Source organism: Eubalaena glacialis, chromosome 1, assembly GCF_028564815.1.
Source record: "Eubalaena glacialis isolate mEubGla1 chromosome 1, mEubGla1.1.hap2.+ XY, whole genome shotgun sequence".
Classification (NCBI taxonomy): Eukaryota; Metazoa; Chordata; class Mammalia; order Artiodactyla; family Balaenidae; genus Eubalaena; species Eubalaena glacialis.
The window spans coordinates 35457045-35481609 of record NC_083716.1 but is presented as its reverse complement, the minus strand read 5'-3'; the positions used below and the strand labels follow the sequence as shown (position 1 = coordinate 35481609).

At 41.8% G+C, this 24565-nt stretch overlaps 1 protein-coding gene across 2 annotated transcripts in view; it reads right to left on the bottom strand.

Moving 5' to 3' along the window:
• Positions 1 to 20806: 20806 nt before the first annotated feature.
• The window catches only part of FGFBP3 (fibroblast growth factor binding protein 3), a 122535-nt gene continuing 118776 nt past the window's right edge, over positions 20807 to 24565 (bottom strand). Inside the window, exons 1-2 of one of the 2 annotated variants that reach the window (XM_061171998.1) lie at positions 22033 to 22107; positions 20807 to 21666 (exon numbers count right to left, since the gene is read on the bottom strand). In XM_061171998.1, coding sequence (XP_061027981.1) covers positions 20807 to 21577 — 771 coding nt within the window. In that variant the 5' untranslated portion in view covers positions 21578 to 21666; positions 22033 to 22107. Of the gene's footprint in view, positions 21667 to 22032; positions 22108 to 24565 lie in introns of those variants that run through there. The other variant, XM_061171936.1, reaches the window with a different exon arrangement.

Below are 24565 nucleotides of genomic sequence, written 5' to 3'. Positions count from 1 at the left end.
ATCCCCCAAGGGGGGGTGGGGGGGAGGGATGATTGGGGAGATTGGGATTGACATATATACACTACGATGTATAAATACGTAACTAATGAGAACCTACTGTATAGCACAGGGAACTCTACTCAGTGCTCTGTGGTGACCTAAATGGGAAGGAAATCCAAAAAAGAGAGGATATATGTATACGTATAGTTGATTCACTTTGCTGTACAGTAGAAACTAAACATTGTAAAGCAACTATACTCCAATAAAAATTAATTTAAAAAGAAAGAAATCCCCCAAACCTACTCTGCCTTCAGTCTTCCTCTTTGTGGTGAAAGGCCTCTCCATCCGTCCAGTTGTTCAAGACAAAAACCTTGGAAGTCAGCGTCCTCTTTCCCTCACAGCCTACATCAGCTCACCTGGCCTCCCTGCTTTCACCCTTGTCCACTACCGACCCCTCCCCAAGCCCACGCCCAGGTCCCTTAGTCTACTTTCAGCTCAGGAGCCAGAGTGATCCTTTTGAAGCATAAGTCAACTATGTCACAAAACCCTGCAGTGACTCCCCATTTCACTTAGAGTAAAAAGCTGAAGTCCTTAAAATACCCAGGTTGACCCTACTCGATCTGCCGCTGCACCCCTGTGATGCCATTTCTCACTCAACCCCTGGCCACTCCAGCCTTCTTAGCATGGGCATGCCCCCACCCGCAGGGCCTTTGCATGGGCTGTTTCTGCAGCTAGAATGCTCTTCCCCAGCATTCTCTGTAATTTGTTCCCCACCTTCCTTCCTGGTTGTTCAGGTATCACCACCTCAGGAAGGTTCTGCAGAACTACCTTATTTTAGATGCCATTGCATACTCCCCGTCTCCCTTAACTCACTTCCAGTCCTCCCTACCCTGCTCTGTTTTTCCCTATTAAACTAAAAAGTTCTAAATTCATATAATTAACATATTTATTCTTGGTCTCCCCACACTAAAAGGTAAACTTCACAAGGGTGGATTCCACTGATGTAGCCCCAGTGCCTCGAACAGTGCCTGGCACATTGGTGCCCCATAAACAATTGTTAAGTGAGTGAGTGGGCTTATATGATCTTCACTCTGTTCTTCTAAAGTCTACTCACCATTATATGGAGAAAGGGCTAGCACTGGCATTACCAGCAGCAACAGTAACAAGTTGTTTATCAAATCCACTACCAGCAATAACACCAATAATCATAGCTATCATTTTTTAAATTCACTACCGGTAATAATATCAATAATCACAGTTCTCAATTCACTATCAGTTGGATCAGTAATCACAATTACCATGTATTAAATGCCTGCATCATAAACCAGATAATCCCACATGAAGGGAACTGGAGCTCCAGAGTTAAAGAAACTTCCCCAAAGCCAAGGCTGTTAAGTCTTTTCCGATTCCCTTTTGCCTGTGTTTCTCAGCCCTCCTAAGTGGTGCTGTGCTCTTAGCGAGCAGTAAATCAGCCTTGGGGAGACAGGAGTCTTTCATGTAGGCTCTGTGGGAGTGTCACTGGTTGCCTCTACCATATGGAGATGCAGGGTGGGTAGGTCTTTCCTGGGACGTCCAGTCTCCGATCAGGGGAATTAACTGCCGCGTGCCTCTCCTGGAGCCAGCACTCCACCTCAGTCAATGTGCAGAATCTGTCAGAGGAGCTTTATGACTCTAAAGGCAGAAAACTGCACTACCATGCTTGGAGGCTTGGCCCGAAAAGGAAGTTGATGAAAATCTAACTGCCTGCCTCAGTGCCTCCCCTTTTGAAACAGATGCTGGAAAGTATGCTTTTACTTAGAACTTCTAATCAGCTGAGTTGTAAACTGACCAATTGGAGGAACAGATGGATTCTGGATGGAGCTGTAATCTAGAGGTGGAAACTGATTTCTTTTGATAGTTTCAACCCTACATTTTTGTCAAGAGGAAATAGTGGGAACTCTTCTGGGGGAGTGTTCTGTCCCAGGAAGAGTAGAATGTTTCTGTTCTGACCACTGAATACAGGGAGAATTAATCTAGGAAGAAATGACCTGCCTGAAGTTTAGTAGATTTCATTATAAAAAAGGCTAGCAGATTCCAGTGGAAGCGAATGTAGGCAATTTGTATTTATAGACAGGGATTAAATAAACCAGTCTGACAGGAGTCTCTGCGAGCAGTTGTTTGGGAATAAGGTAGATCCATCTGCATGCAAAGAATTGTGAATGAATAAGGATCCATGGCTCAGTGGGCAGGCGGGGCATAGGGGAGACCACCAGTCCAGATAATCAGACATTCACATTTCCCACTGTTTTGTTCTATTGTATCAAAATGTGAGACGCTGCTTTCCAGGCCCCCACATACAAAGCTCTTTACTGGACTTTACTGAGGCATGATCCCGGCTGTTTTACTCAAACTGCCAACCTCAGAAGAAGTTTTGCTTGATGGCGTCTGACAGCTCAGCTGTGCCCCCAAGTAGATTTATGAGCTGAGAAAGATGGTCAAATTCACACCCTAAGCATTCCCGATAGAATTAGAAGGTCGGAGACATGCCAGCATTTGTATACCGCCCTGATGGCAGCACACCATCTTTGTGTATTCCCAGCCCTCCTGGGTGGTGTTTGGAGAGGGCGAGCAGGAGGTGACACCCACAGCCCTCTCCCAGCTGGCAACACAGAGGGTCACCAGGAGATTCCAGATGATGTTATTTGGCATTTAACATGTTCTAATGGCAGCATCTCTCAGTCAAAAGGACTGAACTCTTTCAGGGCTGGATACCCGTCCACGACTCCCTCTGGAGAGAGAGCCAGTCTCTTCTCTGGGGTGGGATTGACTCCTCCAACCATCCTGACAAGTACTGGGGGTGGGCCTTAAAACATCCATTTCAGTAATATTAATTACTGATTGTTGTGCTTATAACAGTATAGCACATTCACTGTAGAAAATCTGGGACAGGCTGAAAGATACAGCTAAGTAAAAATCACCCATCATCCCATTACTTAGAAACAGCTTACCATTAACATTTTTGTGTATTTATTTACAATCTGTTTTCTATGCATATAGACAGGAAATTTGTTGGTTTTAGCAAAGCCAAATCATATTGTTTAACCTGAATCTTTTAATATTATGTGCAAAGCATTTTCCCATGTTGCTAAATATCTCCTTTTGGAAAAGCTTCTTTTTAATGACTGCGTCCTGTTCCACCATATAAAGTATCTCAACTTAGGTTGCATTACCCAAAGTAATATGTTTTAATTCAGGAGACAATGTGCATGAATAAGTGTGTGACACACAAACAGGATGCAGTATCAAGACTCTCCCCCCGAATTAGCGCTACCTGATTCTAAAACATATTACAAGGCTATAATAATTAAAATATGTGCTATTATTATAAGAAGGGACAGTGAAAGTTATTGAAAGAGAATAAAAATGGTATTTCCAGTCAATAGGGAAAGAATGAATTATATAAGGGGTCCTAATAGAAGTAATTAATTGTTTAAGGAAAAATTAAAGTTAAATCTTTAGTTTACATTATAGTCTAAAATAAATTCCATGTGGATCTAAAAGTCAAATATTTTTTAAAAATAGAACTAAAAGATGATAAAGATGAATATTTATATAATCTCAAGATGAAGAAGCATAAAAGCAAAAGTTGTAAATCAAAAGATTGAGATGTGATTACATTTTTAAATTTAAATTTGGTGTGTAAAAAATACATAGATACAAAAAAAGAAATACAAAATAGATCAGAAATATGACAGGAAAAAAGTTCAACACTAGAATTAATAAGATGCATGAAAGTTAAAATAACACCAGTTTTATCTATCAAATTGGCAACTTTTTTTTTAAGAATGATACTCTGTGGTGGAGGTGCTAAAAATGAGTATTTTCTTAAACTGCTGGTGGGAATGTGTATTGGTATAACCCCTTTGTAGATTCATTTGTAAATCTGTAAATCATAAAACAGCATTTTCTAGCCTTCCTTTTCAGAGATTAAAAGAAATAAATATGACCTATTGTGTAGTGTTACATATCAAACTCTTTACCTAAATGATAACCATTAATTTTCATAGCAGACCTACAAGGTTTTATCTATAATGATGCTCATTTTATAGATGAGGAAAGTGAGGGTTAAATATTTGTCAGCTGGGGACTTCCCTGGTGGCACAGTGGTTGAGAATCTGCCTGCCAGTGCAGGGGACACGGGTTCGAGCCCTGGTCTGGGAAGATCCCACATGATGCAGAGCAGCTAAGCCCGTGCGCCACAACTACTGAGCCTGCGCTCTGGAGCCCGTGAGCCACAAGTACTGAGCCCTCGTGCCACAACTACTGAAGCCCGCGCACCTAGAGCCCGTGCTCCACAACAAGAGAAGCCACCGCAATGAGAAGCCCGCGCACCGCAACGAAGAGTAGTCCCCGCTCGCCGCAACTGGAGAAAGCCTGCGCGCAGCAACGAAGACCCAGTACAGCCAAAAATAATTAATTAATTTTAAATATATATATATATATTTGTCAGCTGTATGTATTTCATTGTTCTGACACTAATTCCCATGTGTTGTTATTTTTTCTTTTGGTCTGATTAGACCCCAATAGAGATAATAAAAGCATTAATCCCCACACCCCCAAATAAAGTTTAAAGGAAAATCCTTATTCCTAGTCCTTCAGCTGCCTTCTGAAATCTTCAGAGCTGCCCACTAGAGAGGGTGTGGGAGGAGTGATACTCTGCACTGTGAGGCCCACTGACTGAAGAGTCATCATCATAGCAGCACACACTTGGGCCCCCAGTCACAGAGACAAGGAATGATTAGACGGTTATCTGTGTACTTGAAATTCCACTGGAACCCTTTAAGGAATGGATGGAGGCTATGAGAAAACCCTGTGATTTAAGAAGTTTGGAAAATACTTCTCAATTCCCCAGGACTCTTACCACCAAGGTATTCCATCCTGTCTCGTGGATAAGCCCTGATCACTCTATGGCATGTTTTAATATTGTATGCCTGCCATTCGATATTTATTAAAGCATGTATTTGGGCTTCTTGTCATTTATTTCAGGATTAAAGTGTTGTTTGTTGTATGAAATGGGGTTTCAGAACAGTGCCCTAGTTCCTAGCCTTGTATCTATAGAAAATAAATTCCATTTTTATGATTCAATTAAGGACTGTCGTCTAGGAATCACTTAGATTGTATTGGACTGTCATCTAGGAATCATTTAGATTGTATTATCAAGTAGGAAGTTGTGTAACTCTTGTGTTAGAGAGGGGTTCTCAGTGCTGGTTGCCATTAGAATCACCTGGGAAGTTTAAAAAATACTGCTGCACGGTCCTCACTTCCAGATTCTGATTCAGTTTGCCAAGAGGGGACTTAGAGTATTGGCATTTTTTTAAAAGATCCCAAGAAATTCTAATGTGCAGCCGGAGTTGAGAGCTGCAGTATTTGATCCCTTGTTCAGTTGCCTTTCCAACTGGGCTACTGGCTGCACGTAGACAGGGACCATGTCTGTCTTGTTCCTGACTGTCTTCCAGCATCCTGCCCAATGCCATGGACACGTGTTTGAAATGAATGCAGTGATATCCTTGGGAGTTCATTGATTCAAGGCCTGAGTGGCTTTTGGGAGGATGCTGGAGGCTCTGAGAACCAGTTTTTGCCAAGCTTGGAGGTAACTGGAGGAAGCAGGTAAAGATAACCAAATGATGGGTGACCAGGGTATGTGGGGGGTTTATCAAGGGTTGGGGGCAGGCTCAGCTAGCCTTGCGTTTGAAATGACTGATTTAGTGTGAAAGGCAATTATTTATCCCTTGAAGGACCCGGGGACATCAGCTGTATGAGGAAATTGAGATGTGGCACCAGTTAAGAGCTTGCAACAGAGACAGGAGTTGGCCAACCCTAGGGAGCTGTTGGGACACCCCCGTGTTCAGAGCCGTGCTTCTGCTTTCCTTTAATTCCAAGCACGAAGTTGTGCTATAAATCAGAGCTCTGGTGGCTACAGCAGTGTTCAGAGTAGAGGCCCAGGGAAGATTGATGAGACTTGAGTAAGGGGGACAGATAAGAAAAAGGGATTAATGCTAGCATGGAGCAGTTCTGAAGACTAGGAAGCTAGAGAGAAGAGATGCTGCTTTGGATTTTCTGCAAGTCGCTATTTGAAAGGATGAAGGGAGGCCTGAGGACTGGCTTCTTTAAAAGAGTGTTTTGTTTTGTTCTGGCCCTGAAGCAAAGCCATAATGGCCATGCTGGTTATAAAGGAGGGGGAAGCCAAAGTGTAATTTTTATATGTTTGTTTTAAAACATTAATTATTTAATTTGAGTAGGTATTATATTTACATGGTTCAAAAATATTAAAGTATAAAAAGATATTCAGTAAAATCTCTCTTCTATCCCCATTCCCATCACCCAATTCTCCCACATTAGATAAATGCTATTATTTGTCTCTAGTGTACCCTACCAGAGATTTTAATACATACACAAGCAAATATGAATGTACATATGTATGTATATATTTTAGCCCCCTTTTAAAATTCATATTATGCACACTGTTGTGCGTCTTCCTGTTTTCACTCAACAATGTATCTTGTGCATCTCTGCATATTAGTACATTGAGAGCATCCTCAGTGTACTAATATGCACAATGCATGGCTTTTCATTTTGTAGGTGTGCCACAATCTGTTTCACCAGTCTCCTACTGGTGGATATTGACAACGTTTCAAACATTTGCCATTACCAAAAAAAAAAAAAGCTTCAGTGAACAACTATACGGTCATGTCATGTTTGGAGTGTGAGTATATCTGTTTGATCAATTCCCAGAAGTGGAATTGCTGGTCAAAGGGTCAAAGGGAGTGACGGGGGATACCCAAGGGTAGTTTAAAAAAGTAAAATGCACATAGTGAAAATCAAAAGGTAAAAAAAGGTATATCATGAAAAGTAAGCCTCTCTCCCACACCACTCCCTGCCACTCAGTTCCCTTCATTGAAGTAACCAGCATTATCACTTTTCCATATATGTATATGGGTTCCTTGTTTCTCTTTTCTTTTTTAACACAAATAGTAGTACACAAGACACCTTGCTTGCTTTTCTCTCTACAACATTTCTCCAAGATACTTCTATGTCGGTATCGTGTTCCCTCAATCTAAAGGGGAATTTTCTAATCCTACTCCAGTGTGCTGCAGTTGTAATCATTCTTTTTTTAAATTTCTTTTCTCATCCAGCTAGAAAGCAGTTTAGCTCAAGTCTGAGACTCTCATACCGTTGAAAAAACTCTTGGAGGTTACATCTGTTTTTAAGACGTGTGTGATTTGGGAGTTGGTTTTATTTGCATCTCCATGTCTGTGAGCCATGGTGTCAGGGAAGAAAGGTGATTCAAGGAGGTAAAACTTAAAACGAAGCCTCACGTGTGCTCTGTACTCTCTGACTTTCTAAGTTCTGGTGGACACCTGTCATATCAGACTTCCCCTGTTTTACACATTGGTCTTCAGCATAACATATTGTTAGAAATAAGGATTTGGATCTGATATACCTTCTTGGATTTCAGAAGAGGGTAGTGAGGCCAAGAGAGGTTGAACAACTTATTTAAGTCCACCCAACTGGTAGATGCGGGAACAGAATGAGGGTCTCCAAAGCAAGGTCCACATTCTTCTCTCCTCATGCCGGGACCCTCATCCACCTTCTCAGGACAGCTAGTGTCCTAAGTTGACAGCAGAGTGTTTAACCAGCTCCTCCAGATAACACCTGTGCATGTTATCACCACACCACCCAAACCTGAAGAACTTCCTAAAGAGTGGACACTCTAGGCATTCCAGAAGAACCACTGGGAGGACTTTGGGGGAAGGAGGCAGTAGGTAGACATCTGACCTGTCCAGCAGCACACAGGGCTAATTGGTGCAAGGCCAAGGAAACACTAGACCCAAGAGCTCATAGGAACCACGAATCAAAGTGAAACACTCCTGGGTCTTGTCTGCATAACAAGTTACCAAACGTGATTCTTACCAGAATCGCCTGGGCAATCTGCAGGTTAAAAATAGTCTCCCCAGTGCTGCCCCACATCGTCACTTTCGGAAGATCCAAGTGCGGTCCAGAAATCTGTATTTTTCATGAGCTCTGTGGGCGGTTTAAAAAGAGCTACTAATGTTCAGCCCAGATTTGAAGAAATGCCATTGAGTAGAAAGAGCACTTTAAGTCAGACATGGGTTCAGGGGGCAGCTCTTCCCTACAAGACACTCGCTCTGAGCCTCAGTTTCTCACAATGTTAATTGGGGGGAAAGATCACGCATGCCCTGCCAACCTTACAGGGTGGCTATGGGGCTCAGATGAGGTCATGTCTGTGAAAACACTTGGCAGATTATAAACCACATGCACGTGTGAGGGGCATTACCTCACTGTGCTCAAGAGGAAAAGATATTTGGAAGAGCCTGGTTGATTTTCAGGGCTCAGCAACAGCTCCCAGCTACCCTTGGGGAGACTGCTGCAAAATCCACACTTGTTTTCCTACGAAACATCCTCTCCTTCCTTGTCCATGGGCTCTGCCTGGGACTAGCTTCATTTTAGGTCAGCTTCCATTTCGCAGGGGTTTGTGCTGATAGGTTGGTTTCAGAGGCTCGGACCCCTTATTGCATCAGGTATGGGACTAATGAAAAGAGTGCTCTCTCCCCAGACCACTCCTGGCCCTGTCCCCTCAGAGTCCCCTGGATTGAGGAGCGCCTTTGTGACTTGAATCTAGGTCACAGGATTGCCTTTGTTAATCCCCTGGGGTCACAGTTGCACCCGGTGCTTGGAGGAGGAGCGATGAAACGGAATAAACGCCTTACCTTTGACTTCCCGCTTTCCTACAGAGAGATGCAAAGGTTCCTAGAGGTTAATAAGATAGAGCACTGTGGGGTTCATTCCCTGGGGCTCTCCTTGAGTCGTGTGACATCATGCTGTTTCCTCGGGGCTACAGTGGGTCTCCTAGAATATCAGAGAATAGCACCCCGCCCCTCGCAATAAAAGGAGTTCATATTTTGTAGTCTGTGATCTACTGAAAGTGCAGCCTGCCTCAGCCTGGATTGAGGTTTTCTTCCCCACCCCCCCCACCCTTTTTTTTTTTTTTTAAAGAGCTCCTGACTTATTAATTAATTTATTTATTTATTTATTTATTTTTTGGCTGTGTTGGGTCTTCGTTTCTATGCGAGGGCTGTCTCTAGTTGTGGCAAGCGGGGGCCACTCTTCATCGCGGTGCGCGGGCTCCAGACACGCAGGCTCAGTAGTTGTGGCTCACGGGCCTAGTTGCTCCGCGGCATGTGAGATCTTCCCAGACCAGGGCTCAAACCCGTGTCCCCTGCATTGGCAGGCAGATTCTCAACCACTGCGCCACCAGGGAAGCCCCCCCCCCTTTTAAAGTGCCTGTAGGCTTGGAACTACCATTTAAGTCGAGGTAAATTGCAAGAGGCTATTTCATGCCAAGGTAGAGTAGCATCTCAAAGAAGGCTTAGCTAGGAGAGCATGATGGGCAAATCCTTCCACTCCCTGAGCAGGCAGGGAAGGTGGCCCGTGGGTGGAGAGAGCCCTAGCTTCACCCTGCACAGCTTGCCTACACTTACTTAAAGGAATATTCTTTCGAGTGGCCTCCTCCTTAGGCTGTTCATGATTAATGTACTCATAATTTTGGCAGACGTTGTGCTTTTTTTAATAAAGGGGGGGAGCCATTTTCAAGATAGAAACGATAGTTCTTTAACTGTTGCCTATGAAGCGACAATTACAGCGTTTTTTCCCCAGTTGTCAAAATGTTGCATTGTACCTTCTCTTTAAGGAAGGACATGCCATTGTAAGTTTCAGACCCCAATTAGTCCACCGGCATTCCTTAGGAGGGCCTGGTTTTCTTATACATCCGGATTTTGATTCGCTTTTTCTCCAACTTCAATAGACATTTCCTGAATGTGTACTAGAGGCAGGCAGCGCAGAGGAGAAGATGGAAACAAGAACAATGACTAGCAACTACTACATGCCTGCTGGGCAAATGTTTTCCTTCAGAAAACTAAAAAACATCAGCTTCCCTCCCTTTGCTTTAGTAATTCCCCCAACTTTGCTATACATTGGGATTACCTGGGTTTTAAAATAATTTTATTTATTTTTTAACATTTATTTATTTATTTATTTGGCTGCGCCCGGTCTTAGTTGCGGCACGCGTGCGGCATCTTCCTCGAGGCATGCGGGATTTTTAGTTACAGCATGAGGACTTATTAGTTTTGGCATGCATGCGGGATCTGGTTCCCCTGCCAGGGATCAAATGCGGGCTCCCTGCATTGGGAGCACGGAGTCGTACCCACTGGACCACCAGGGAAGTCCCTTAAAATAATTTTAAATAACACTGTTGCCAGGCTCTCACCCCCAGACATTCTGATGTACGGGAGTGTGACCTGGGCCACAGGGATTTTAAAAAGCTCCCCAGGTGATTCTAATGTCCACGAAGTTAGGGAACCCCTGGCCTAACTTCTTTTCTCAGGTTTCAGCTCAGTATTTCTTCCTTCAGGAAGCCTTCCTGATTCCCCTTCTCTGTCACCTCCACACACACCCATGACCCTGACCCAGTTGGGTGTCCCTGCAGCACCCTGGGCTCCTGCAGCACCTGGTACTTACTCTTTCATAATACTGGCCACCTCAATCAATGCTCTTCCTCAGGAATACTGGGAGATTCTGGAGGGCAAGACCGGTGTTCCACACACTCTTGAATCCCTGGCGCCTGGGGCATTGTGGGTTCTAAGTACTAGTTAAAGGAGTGATTTAATTTTCTATTTGGACATTTCCTTTTACTCATTCTGTAGATACCAACTTACTTTTTCTGGTGAGAATGTCATTTTGTATTGCCCACTTAATCACACTTTCTCTAATTTTCATGGTCATTGGATAGGTGATAAAAATGAAGGATTTGCATTATTTTATGTTTTATATATTTTATAAAATAGTTTAGGAAATATTGCCAGCTGAAGCTATTTTAAAAATATGGTTTTTACAGAAAGAAGAATAGATTATTAGATTTGGTGGAGCATTATTTATGAAAATAATATATTTTCATTTAGGTTTCTGTAAACTTAAAACCCAGTTCTTCTATTATTAAAAAAAAAAGTTTATATTTTATGAGATGTGCTTTATAAGATTAGACAAGGGCAAATCAGGAAAAGTGTCTCTTTTTTGTTTGATTCATAGGGATTTAATGAAAGGGCGCGCGCACACGCACACACACACACATTTCTCAAGTTGTACCACGCTTAATTTCCAAAATTCAGACAAAGGAACAGATCTCCAAACACAGGTCCTCTGTCACATCACGAAAGGGGTCAGATTACTAGGCTAGTCGACGACGGGGGCCTTCAGAACCACGGTAATTGTCTCCACGTTCCTAGCCCATCATTTCTAGATTCTGCGACGACGTCCATAGACTTCTTAATGTCCCGCTTTGTAACCCCCGTCGGGCCGCGTGAATGGTGGGGAAGGTAACGTGACTGCAGAGCGCAGGGTCGGCCCCAGAGGGGCGCGGGCTTGGCCAGTGGGAAGGTTGGATGCGGAGCGGCGACATCACCCCACCGGCATCAGGCCATCGCCTCCATTCAGCGGCGGAATGTGGGCGGGCAGAGGATGCGCGGGCCCCTCGGCCTGCAGTTAACCCTGTGTGCGCCCGCGGAGGAGCATCACCCGGCTTGCTCCGCACCGCCCGCTCCCGAGCACCGCGCGCAGTGCTTAAAGGGCTTGCCAAATTCATTTTCCTCTAAAATATGCTCGTGTTCGTGGCTCTTTTAGTGTTGTCTTTTTTTTTTTCAATCTCACCGTTTAATCACCATGGTTACATTCCTCAGGACCACATTTCCTCACTACAATTCAAATAACGTAGAAAACATTTAAGGTAATCGTGGGGCCCGGGAAGCTTCCGTTGCACAGAGCACACAGGAGAGAAGCCAGCGAGGCAATGGCTCTGTCTCTCTTACTCTCTCTGTAACTTTATTATATTCCTCAGTAGAGGCGTGATCAGTTTCCAGTTAGTTTTTCTTCAGACTTTCTATTTAGGAAATATTCAAATCTACAGAAAAGTTGAAAATGTAATACAATAAGACAGATGAACAGTCCTCTACCCTTCATCTGCGTTCACCACTTGTTAGCATTTTGCAATTAGCTTTATCGTATATCTGCATAGAGAGATTTCTTTCTCCTGAATTACAAGTAAATTGCGCATCTCATAACAGTTTGCCCTGAAATAATTCACATTCAGGAACTGGGCATAAGGACGTTTTTCTTCATAAACACAATACTGTTATCACACCTCGGATAATTAACTCTGCTTAAATATCATTTAAAATATAGGCCATATTTAAATGTTCTCAGTTTTTCCCAAAATGCCTTTTAACTAGATTTTTTTTTTAAATCCAGAATCCAGTAAAGTTTCATGCATTGCATCTAGTTATGTTTTTTCTTTTTATAGTAATTTTGTTATATATTATTATTATTGTTGTTGTTGTTATTTTCAGCCTCCCTGGCACATTTCTGGAGTTTAAATTTGTGCACTGTGCCCTACAGTGCAATATGGATCTTGAATATAGTTCCCTGTGCTATACAGTAGGACCTTGTCGTTTATCCATATTACACTTTATTTTTTAATCCCTTAGATCACTGAGAATGAGTACTAGTCAAGATTGTAATAGAAAATACCCAAATGGAACTCATAGCAGAAAAAAAGCTGAAGGAAAAAAGGAAACAGAACACTTTCAGAGTGATCTGTTTATTTTTTGAAACCCTAAACTGTAGGACATGACCATATAAAATGTGCAAATACGACATTAGAAATTCTTTAATGAATATTTAACTCCTTTTCAAAACAATGAAATCCGGCTAGAAAATTACTCTCATCAAATCTATAGCTCGAATAAGTAGATGAAGGTCTCTGCGCCTCCAAAGTCTTTACTAAGTGGAGAAATAATGACTAATCAAAGCAATGAAAAATTTAAAAGAATTATTCCTTTTAAATCACAAATCAAAACTTAAAATGCTAGTCTGGACTATTAGCTGATAAAGAAAATTACATTTAAAATATAGGCCATGAAATCGGTAAGCTAGATGAAAAAGAGGAGACCTCTGGAACGATTTTGGGGGGTAAGGATCCTGGAAAATGGCCCTCACATCCTTCCAGCATGAGGATGTTCCTAGCGCCACCCCCCCCAAAAAGGTTAAGTTCAAGTAAATGATTATCCAAGTTTGATATTTCATTGTACATAAAAATTTCTTCAGATGGAGAAACTGACTTTTAAATTCTAAGCACAAATGCAAAGTATTCTGTAGCTCCTCTTACATGTTTCACAATCATGTCATAATTAGCTTCGACCAATGGAGGGACTTGTGAAAGGACACATTTAGATTCTCTATTAGAAGAACATGACTGTCACTTGTGCATTACAAAAAGACACACACAGACATGCAAACCCTAGAACTGAAAAAAAAAAAAGCTGAATAAACAGCAATTAATAGTATTTCAATAGCTGATTCACTTTGTTATACAGCAGAAACTAACACAACATTGTAAAGCAATTATACTCCAATAAAAATGTTAAAAAAATTGTATTTCACAAGGACAACTAAACACCAATATAAAACATCCACATAATAGTCATAAAATAATAATACATGTCCAGTATTCAGCTAGACATGATATTTTTCATGGCACTAACAGCACAATATTTACAGAAAATAACAGCAAATTTCTGGATTTGATTAAAATGATTTCAAAAGTTATAGCCAGAACAGTCCAAACTAACGTTTCATTAGTTTCACACCTGTTGTAAAAAGCACAGGTTTTCACTCAAGTAAAGAATTGAAAGAATGAAAAAAAAATGTCAACTGTAGGTATTGATTTAAAGGGTTGCTGGGGACTTCCCTGGCGGTCCAGTGGTTAAGACTCCATGCTTCCACTGCAGGGGACGCGGGTTCAATCCCAGGTCAGGGAACTAAGATCCACCCCCCACCACCGCACCCCCCACATGCCGCTCCAAGAGGACTAAATAAATAAATAAATAAAATAGGCCTATACCATCTTGGTAAAGGGAAAGAGGTGCAAACCCGAATTTTGGACAAAAATCCAGAAGCGTTCTTGGTGTTCTACACCAGCACTGTCCAATAGAAATATAATACCAGTCACGTACGTGATTTTTTTTTAATTTAATCTTTTTTTGGGCTCACCATGTGGCATGCAGGATCTTAGTTCCCCGACTGGGATCGAACCGGTGCCCCCTGCAGTGGAAGCATGGAGTCTTAACTACTGGACTGCCAGGGAAGTCCCACACATATGTGATTTTAAATTTTCAAGTAATTACACGAAAAAAACAAAAAGAAACAGGTAAAATTAATTTTAATAATTTACTTTCTTCAACCTAATATCTCTAAAATATCACTTCCACATGCAAGCAATATTATAAAATTTTTTCATGAAACATCTTACATTTTTGTGTTGTAGGGGGAGTGGTACCAAGCTTTTGAGACCCAGTGTGTATTTTATACTCACAGCCCATCTCAATTCAGACTAGCCACATTTCAAATGCTCAGAACCTCATGTGTCTAAATAGCTGCTATATTGGGCAGTGCAGTGCATAGTTTGACTTTATTTCAGGAGACAGGGTCTCAACTGTGCTAGTAGCAATGGCATTCTTTGGAACAATTCAAAGATTATATGCTATAGTTTCTGGATCTGCCCAGAGATGTCACATCTTGATGAAGTACATATTAAAATTGAACTTTCTGACACACAATGTGAGAGCCTATGAAATGGTGCTAAAGCAATTAGACTTAAGCTAGATAAGACAGAACATGTGTGAGATGAGTTAAGTGCAACAGATCTTCAAATGAAGAACAAATTGTAGTTGGTGATAGAAAATGAAATTAATTTAAAATGTGCTCTCTCCGTACTTATTTTTGGTATATCACTTGCTATTAATGTTATCAAAAGCTTATAAGAACAACAAATAGATTCAAGATTGCCTATTTCACTTTTTAAAAAATTAAAAATACTTTTTTAATTTTAGTGAAAATTGGTTATTTAAATTGAATGAAACCGCATGTGACATATGAACAAAAGTGACATTCTAATAAAACATAAGGAAATCAAAATGGAAAAGAATATGTTTGCATGACTTTGAAGGAAAAGATTTATTCATAAATGATTCTAAACTAATTTCAATAGAGCATATTTTCTGGCCTTTGTAGAGCAAGGTATCCTGTCAACTGAAGAGATTTGAACAAATTGGAAACTTTGAATTTAATATTGAATGGTTCTAGATATTGCTTTAAGAGATGAAACATTGAAGTATAAGTGATAGCAATTTATAGGATTAAATTAAAATGTTTTACAAATATATTAAATATTTTATGCTATTTTCTGTAATAATGTTAATTATCATTCGCAATTCCAGCACAGTGCTTGAATGTGATTTAAAAATTTCGGGTTCATTTCTCAATCTAAGAAATTCATTGACAAATTCAGTTGCTACTGCCTCAGCGGAATGAAGTTTCTCAAAATCGAAATTAATAAAAAGCCACCTAAGAACTAAGATGACTCAAGAATTATTATCTAATTTGGCATTTCTGGCACAAATCTTGCCGTTATAATCCAAACAGCATAATTAGCAATTTTGCTGAAATGAAGACAAAAAATTACAATATAATAACTTGTGAATGATATAGGTCACTATTACTCATCCATCATTCACTGGCCCATCAAGAGGACCCCAGACATGCACCATGATCATTAAATTTCATTGTCTTTGACATTTTACCAACTTTCAATCGTATAAAAATTATAGTTTTCGGGCTTGCCTTGTGGTGCAGTGGTTAAGAATCTGCCTGCCAATGCAGGGGACATGGGTTCGAGCCCTGGTCCGGGAAGATCAACTGGGCCCGTGAGCCACGGCTGCTGGGCCTGCGCCCTGGAGCCGGCGAGGCACAACTACTGAAGCCTGCGTGCCTAGAGCCCGTGCTCCACAACGGGAGAAACCACCGCAATGAGAGGCCAGCGCACCACAACGAGGAGGGGCCCCTGCTCGCCACAAGTGGAGAGAGCCACACATCAGCGAAGACCCAATGCAGCCAAAAATAAATAAATAAATAAATAAATAATTTTTTAAAAATATTATAGTTTTCATACGTATATATTTAAAATTCTGTTGTTCAAAGGTATATCCAAGATAGGAGGATAGACTATATTTATTAGCTTGCGTTATGATTATTTAATATTTAGACATACCGTATGTGGACTTCCCTCCGTTGGAACTCTTGCCCCAGGCCCTGCAAATGTTGGAGGAGGACCTAAAGCGGGAAATGCTACTTGGAGTGATGTCTCTGCCTAAATAATCGTAGTATTCCCACCCCTATTTCTACAGCTCTGAGAATCAATCCCTTACTCCCATGGGCTCCCCTGGTACATTTCCAGAGAGACTCTAGTGGGACAGACCTTCTTTCAATGTGCTCCTGGGTTTAGTGCAACCCAACCCTCCCTGGGGACCTGGCACGCTTTCCTGGGGGTTAGGTGGGGAGTCAGTTTGAGCAACACCATGTAGTGCAGGGTGCCTTTGATCCCCACCAGCTGTTCCGCCTGGGAGGTTAATAAGCAGCCATTATTCCCCAACACATGCGGGGTTCAGACTTGGGAACAGGCCACCAACACAAGTTCACAAGCTCATTAACCCTTCTCACTCTTAGATCTGAGCTCTCACTTTCAATATTTAACAAGGACCAGGAAGTCTATGAATTTCAATTAGGATCTAATGGCAAACTTTGAGATAAACAACAGAATGGTAAACAAAGGGACTTTTATGTTATTGATATAGAATTTTGTGAAACTGCATTCGTTACCAAAATAACACACCAGTCATGTCTAAATGGTTTTCTAAGTTATTTTCAAAATTCAAGAAGATCATTGACATTAAACAATAGTTGTTATTATTATTTTTTAACGGCAAATGAAACTTCATGACTATTAAAAGAGAAGGGCTCCTCTACTATTTTGAACAAATTTACCATTAAACAGTAGCCAAATTTCGAGGCTGCAGTCGAAGGGGCTCAGTCGAGGCCCCTTCTGGCCCATCCCCTCTTACATCCTACCAGCTGGTCCCATGAGGCTAATTATCCCTCCTGCAAATAACTTCAGCTCTCCAGCCTTCAATCTGCCCCCAGCCTTCCTAAGGCAGCCCACCTGCTTTTAGGCATACTGGCTGTCCTCTTACACTGAGGTCCTCCTTCATTCTCGGTGACTCACTCAAAGTTTTTATAACAGTGTAGGTGCCAGCCATTCACAGTTACTCAAAGTGATTTCACCTTCCAGATTTTCCTGAGGGTTTATGTTGTGGATTTTAACAGGGCTTTGCAGGAACATCCAAACCCATCTGAGAAGTTGGTTGCATACCCACATGGTGGAGACTGCTGGTGTGAGCTAAGGAATGAAAGATGGGACTGTCCTAACCAACTTCTTTCCTCTGGGCACACTGCCGGCAGTAAGTTTTCAAAATACCCCAATCCTCTGTGTGTGTGTGTGTGTGTGTGTGTGTGTGTGTATGGGGTGTGTGTGTGTGTGTTCTGTTGTGTAGTGTGTTCTTTTTGCTTTGCTTTTTTTAAATTTAATCGAGAGCCCTCCCAAGCCTTAAGTAATAATAGGAAGGGAGAAAAGAGAGAAGGTAAAGAGCTGCCTCTAAATGCTGGCAAACATTTCATCCTGTGGCACTCCCAAGGAATACTAACACATGATTAAACATAAACTGTGACATCTCACCCTCCTGGGGATCCCACACTGGCCACCTTCCCTTCGCCTCTCTCCCCACATCTTAAAATCAATGCATAAGGGCCCTCTCCCTCTCTCGATTTGGAGAAGAATCGTTCGCATTGTGATCGTTATGCATGGGAACAAAAGAACATATGGATCAAAGGTTTAGGGTCCTCAGCCCCACCACGATCACATGACCACCCAGCTCAGAGGCGGCAACAGTCAACTGAAGTGCTGGTTGGAAGCTTCTGGCCTTCTATGGAGAGTCCCTGTGGTTACCTAGAAACAGTCCACTCACATCATTTACATTGTTTTGCACTGTGCTGCCAGCAGTCCTTTGGGAGATTCTATATTTAACCATTTCAAATTGTACCCTTAACCTTAATGAAAGCATCCTTTTTTTCTCTCTCTCTGAAACATACAACCCTGCACCCCTCCAGTCCCCAAATTCGTTTTGGTTTTCCTTTGGAATTTTAGAATCAGTTTGCCCAATTCTCACACCAAAAAATCCTTTTGGTAGTCTGTTGTTATCATGTTTAAATGTATAGATTATTTACAGATTGACATTTTTAAATGTTAAGGCTTCTTTAATCATAATCATAATCCACATATGTTTTCATTTACTCAAGTCTTTCTGTTCTGCCCTCAGAAGTATTTCTGTGTTCTTCACATAGCTCTTGTATACTTTTTATTGAATTTATTCTTAGGTATTTTACCTTGGATTGCTATTATTAATGGCACCTTACATTATCTTTTTCTAACTGCTGTTGTCTGTATATAATGACCACCTAATAATTTTAATATGGCTGAAGCAGCTGTCTTGCTTTACAAAAGGGAAAGGAGGGCTTTGGTCTGCTTTTATGCCTGCTTTTAAAAATTGAAATGGGGAGGAGTTTGAATGTGGTGAGCCAGAGGTCACAGGAGGGACAAACTTGGGGTAAGGTCATCAAAGCTCTGCAGCTGTAAGCATCAGGCAGGAAGTAAGGAGAGATGCTCTTTGAAGTTGTAAGAAAGCCATGGAGCTGGGAGGGCAGGTGTGGTCCCCAAGCCTCCAAGACCAGAAACATTCTCATCTCCTTTCAAGTCGTTGTCATCGAAGGACATCACACATACCCTCTTGCTTACGCGTCAGGGATGCGAGCACTGTATTTTGTTCTCCTCATCAGATAATTCTCCCTTCTACAACTACACATTTCTTGCTTATTTCTTTTTATGTGGCTCCCAGCTGAGATGGAGAGTTTCTAATCACCATTTTGTGTAAGTGCCCTGTAAGACTGAACCCCTTTGGGGAATTCCCTGGCAGTCCACTGCAGGGGGGGCCAAGTTCGATCCCTGGTCGGGAAATTAAGATCCTTCAAACCTTGCATTCCTATCTTTAGGGGGTGGTCTCAAGCTACTCTGAGCTTCCTTTCCTTGACCAAGATGAATTTTATCTAATGGTCAATGTTACTCAGAAGGTGATTCATAAACGTGGCATGAAACTATGGTCAATCTGAATGTTTTGCCAATTGTGTGAAGAATGTACAGAATAAGTAAAAGATAGTTTACATTTTCTAGGGGCTGGTCAAGGAGGAAAAAGTTCAGGAGATGTTCAGTATCTGTAAGATTGTTGCATTTACCATTATTTTAAAGGAGAGGAGGTGAGAAAAACAGAAGGTCAGCCAAAAACCCTCATATCTGGTGGTGGCTTAAATGTCTCATAGGTTCAGCCCTGTAATATAAATGAATAAAGTCAATTTATAAGACGTGCAGCAGCAGTGGGAAAACTCAAGAAAATATGTCTAATCTAAAGAGGTCAGCCAGTATTCAGCATCAGCCAGTTGTTGCAATGTGGAAAGATGTGTCCAATGTCATTAGATCTAATTTTATAACAGAATTCAGAAATCTGGCTTTTTATATGAAATTATCTAATTTTTAAATGCTAGCAACAAATCCCAATTGGGAGAGAGGGAGGAAGAGTGGAAAAATGAGAGAACTGCATGCAGGCCAAACAGAGCAATGATAGGACCCAGGGTTTGTCAGTTTGTGATTTTTCCCTTATGCAGACTTGTTCTTGTCTTTCCCCAACAATTCAAGATGTTTTTAGGAACTTACTTCAAGGTATACTCAGAACTAGATCAAATGCAGTCAAAATTTCCATTGTCCTACCAGTTCTTTGACTCTAGCCATACAGTTTTTATTGAGCACCTGACACATGCAAAGTCTATCATTTCATCTTATTTAAAATGAAATATGTTAACAATTAGTTACATGAAACAGAGAGATGACTTCCATAATGGTCCAAACGACTCTGAGATATGTACTTACATTTTAGCTTTTTTTAAAAAATACGATCAAATACAAAGAGAATTGTTTTTTAAAACCTACTGGAGCACTCAACTTCTATAATTCACTTCTGAATTTGGAAGGTTAATAGGAAAGTTTCAGAACACTAGGCATCACTCTGTTTAAAAGCAACACTTCTAAAAGAATTCAAAGGCAATCATCCTGAAAACCTTTTCACTGGAGTCAATTTTGAGCTCTGAATGGCTTCAATCCCTATAGGGATCATCTATGACAGGAGACAGCACCCAAGTTCATGCTAATTCCTAAAGAGAAAAGAAGTTGGTAATCTTGTCAGCTGAGTAGGTGAGATGACACTGAAAATTCAACCTGGCTCAGGTTATCAATTGCTCATGAGTGTATTTTAATAGAAATGTGTTAAACAGTGTACATTGTATCCTGCTTCCCACACGAGAGTCACATCCTCTTAGTCACTTTTTCCCACTTATTTTTTTCAGCCTCTCTCTGTGCCCGTCTCTCTCCCCAGTCTACAGTTTTTGCACATTTAGGGTGTCCCACTTCTGTTTCCACTAGTTCTTCTGCTCTTAATCAGGGTCGACTCTTAATGATTTTTAACTTCTCTGCTGTCTCAGAGACTCTCCATAGCCTTTATACTCTCATCCCAAGCCCCACCTCCACCCCCCAGACCCATTCTAGAACCTGGACTCTTCCCCACTCTCTATCCAGTATCTCGTGGCCTAGGATGCCCTTAGCTTCCCCTCCCGGGCTGTGCACAGATCCCCTCCCTCCCTCTCCCCTTCCCTCCCCAGGCCCGCACCCTCAGCCATTCCAGAAATTGACAAAGAAGTTGCAGAGGGAATGCCACTTCTCAGCACAGTAGGTCTCCGTGAGCTTCGCGTTCTCGTCCAGCTCGTCGGGATCGGGCCGGGTCCCCAGAGGTCGCCCCTCGTCTGGGTCCCAGGCAGCCTTTCTCTTGCCTCCTTTGGTCTTCTCAAAGGGCTTCCCTTTGGGCGGCGCGTTCGGGGGAGGCAGGGCCCCTGCGGCGGGGCCGCGCGCGGCCTCTCGGGGCTGCCCCCGGCTCCTGGCCCAGAGCTTGGGATCCCGGGGAAAGCCCGCCCCAGTTGGGCTGACGAATGGGGATGCATGGGGCACCAGGCGCAGCTCCGCGCCCTGGCCCTTCTTGCCCGCGCACAGGCGGGCCTTGAGCGGCGCGGGGTCGTGGCAGGGCCGCCGCTTCCTGCGCAGCCCACCCAGCACCTGCTTCCAGTAGTGCGAGCGGCGGGCGGCATAGACCGGGCAGCGCCCCGGATCCCCGCGGTAGGCACACTGGTGGCGCGCCCCGTCCGGGCCCTGGCAGCGCAGCGCCAGCTCGCTGCCCGCCGCGGGCCCTGGGGCGGGCGGCAGGAGCTGCCAGCTGCACGCGTGCCGCTCGGGGCTGACGAAGCGACCGGAGGAGCCGCCCGCGGGGCCCGGGGCCGACTCGACCGCGCTGCCGGCCGCCCCCTGGTTTCTCCCGGCGCCCTCGAGGAGGCAGCCACCCAGCAGCAGCAGCAGCAACGAGAGAGACCCTCGCAGCCTCAGAGGACTCATGGCTCGTGGTTTCTGCACTCAGGTCGGCTTTCCAGGGACCCCTGAGCGCTTCAGTGGTAGCAGGGCCAGGAGAGCAGCATCCCTTGGACCTGGGGACAGAGGCAGAGACGGCTGCTGACTGAGTCGGGCGCAGCCCTTGGCCCAAGCACAGGCACCTGCCAATCCCCCTCCCCAGACTTTCTGGGCGTCGGTTTTCAGTGGGCAGCAGCAGCTTGCGAGTGGCCCCTCTGGAAAGGTTTCCTGGGAAAAAGCCAATTACTGTCTAATCTTTTTGAAACTATTTGCGCATTGAGGTTTTTCTCCCCATTGCAAATATGATAGCAAAGCGATGCCTGATAATTACCACCTCCACCCCTTCCTCCACCCCCCCCTTCTCCACCCTCCAGTAAATTATCTACAAAGTCATTTCAGATTATTCTTTGGAAAAACGCACTTTTACTGCACTTTGAACTTACCGAGTTCTAGGCGAGGTGGCGGAGCCTTGTTAAGGTAGAGGGAATGACTGCTAGAAGGATTAGTCTGTTTTAGCCGGCTCCCAGTGAATGAACGTGTTATCAATGGAACAGAACGGGCCTCCCCGACTATGCCCCTCCCAGACTTCTCTCTCTCTCCCTGGGAGACTTCCCACCACCGTGCCACACACACACACACACACACACACACACACACACACACAGATGTATGATAGAAGTGGCAATGTAACATGAATATAAATCGTTTTTGCTTCCAGTGTTTAAAATAATCACGCGAATTTTAACAAATCATTCTTTTCTTTCCTTTTACATATTTTTTACTTGAATTTTATTTATTTTAATTGAATTATAGTTGATTTACAATATTGTGTTAGTTTCAGGTGTACAGCAAAGTAACTCAGTTATACATATATATATATGTATATATCTATATTCCTTTTTAAAAAATTCTTTTCCATTATAGTTTATTACAAGATACTGAATATAGTTCCCTGTGCTCCACAGTAAATCTTTGTGTATCTATTTTCTGTATGGTAGTGTGCATCTGTTAATCCCATACTCCTAATTTATCCGTCCCCCCCAAACCACTTGTTTTCAATGCTCTTTTAAAAATAGGCATTCATAACTATATTTGCAGTAATTAAAAAAAGCTTGAATAGTGTGCTTCCTTCACCTACTTTTTATTGAGATATAGTTCATATACCATACAGTTCACCCATTTAAAGTGTAAAATTCAATGGTTTTTAATATATTCACACATACGTGCAACTATCACCACAGTTAATCTTAGAACACTTTCATCACCACGAAAAGCAACTCTGTACCCTTTAGCTATTACACCCCCTCTCCTTTTACATATTTAATCATGTGAAGATAAAAGTTAAACAGAAAGATCTAAGTTTTAAGAGTTAAATAAGATGAAATGAAACAAAACAACTGTCAGTATCCTTAACTGGACACTATTTACACTCTATTTTTTATATCATTCTGAGTTCTATATTTTCACCCACCATTTCTGATAGTTTTTCTCATCCTAATAATCTTAATCCTAATAACTGTTACTACTAATAAAAATGTAATATCCTCGTTTATTGACGCATTATAACGTCCAGCATTTCATCCAGCGGTGAGCATTTGGTCTTTTGATTGTTTTTAGGTATTATAACTCAATTACAAACTTCTTACAAAAATTAGAAGTTTAAAAAATTATTTTGATTATAGTATAATATTACCAGTTCAAATGGTTAATCTTTAAGAATTAATGTGTCCTTGAATCTTAAGAATTTTACATGTAAACAAAGCAATTTTTCTTTTACACTTCAGGATATTCCATTATCTTTTAAAAACTGTTCTCAGTAATAAATGTGATCTTTTTTATTTCAAGAGTTTATACCTCTGACTATAATTGTTTAATACAAGTAAGTATTTTCCTAAAATACTCCCTCAGGACATGAAGAAGTCTCATTATATTTCCTAATGTCTTCTTGTGGGCAGTATTTTCTATTACTAAACTCCCATTGGTATTGTATTTCAACAGTTACAATTTGATTACTACTATAAAAACCAAAATATTTTAGAATTAGAATGTACTTAAATATGTTTTAGCCCAGAGTAAATATACGGTAGTGTATATCGACCTAAGAAAGGATGTTTCTACCACTCTGGTGAAATCAGAGGGATTAAAGGACTTACCCAATGTCACACATCATTTAGTGGTAAAGCCACCTGACTTTCAATGATCAATGATCTTTACATTTCAGCTTTGTATTTCCCTAACACTTACAAAGTTAGTTATGTCTTAATTACACCAACTCAATTTATACTGGAAAACAATTAGTACCAATGAAGTTAATAAATATTAACATAAATTTCATGAACAGAGTAGCTTAATAATACATTTCACAGATGGAAACCTTGTCTTTCCCAGAAAACCGTATTTGTATGAGCAAAGCACTATATACAGGCTTTTATCTGATGCTCTGGAATTATAGTTATCGGCTACTGAACCAAACTGGAATAGTTTTTCAGCTAAAGAGTGACATCTTGTGACATTTTTTACTAATTACAATGAAAAAGTTTGTTACCGGAAAGTCATAATTATTAAAGGAGACATTCGAGACCATGTTTTCTGTCAGAAACATTGCCCCCAGAACAAAAATAAGGGCACACAGATGTGCTATGCCACGTCAGAAAGGGGTAACGTCTTACTAGAAGTTACTTTTTATAAATTGTGGTTAAATACACATAACATAAATTGTACCATTTTTTTCTTTTTTGTTTTTTTGTTTTTTAAATTAACTTTTATTGGAGTATAGTTGATTTACAACGTTGTGTTAGTTTCTGCTGTACAGCAAAGTGAATCAGCTATACGTATACACATACCCCCTCTTTTTTGGATTTCCTTCCCATTTAGGTCACCACAGAGCACTGAGTAGAGTTCCCTGGGCTCTACAGTAAGTTCTCATTAGTTATCTATTTTATACATAGTATCAGTAGTGTATAGATTTCAATCCCA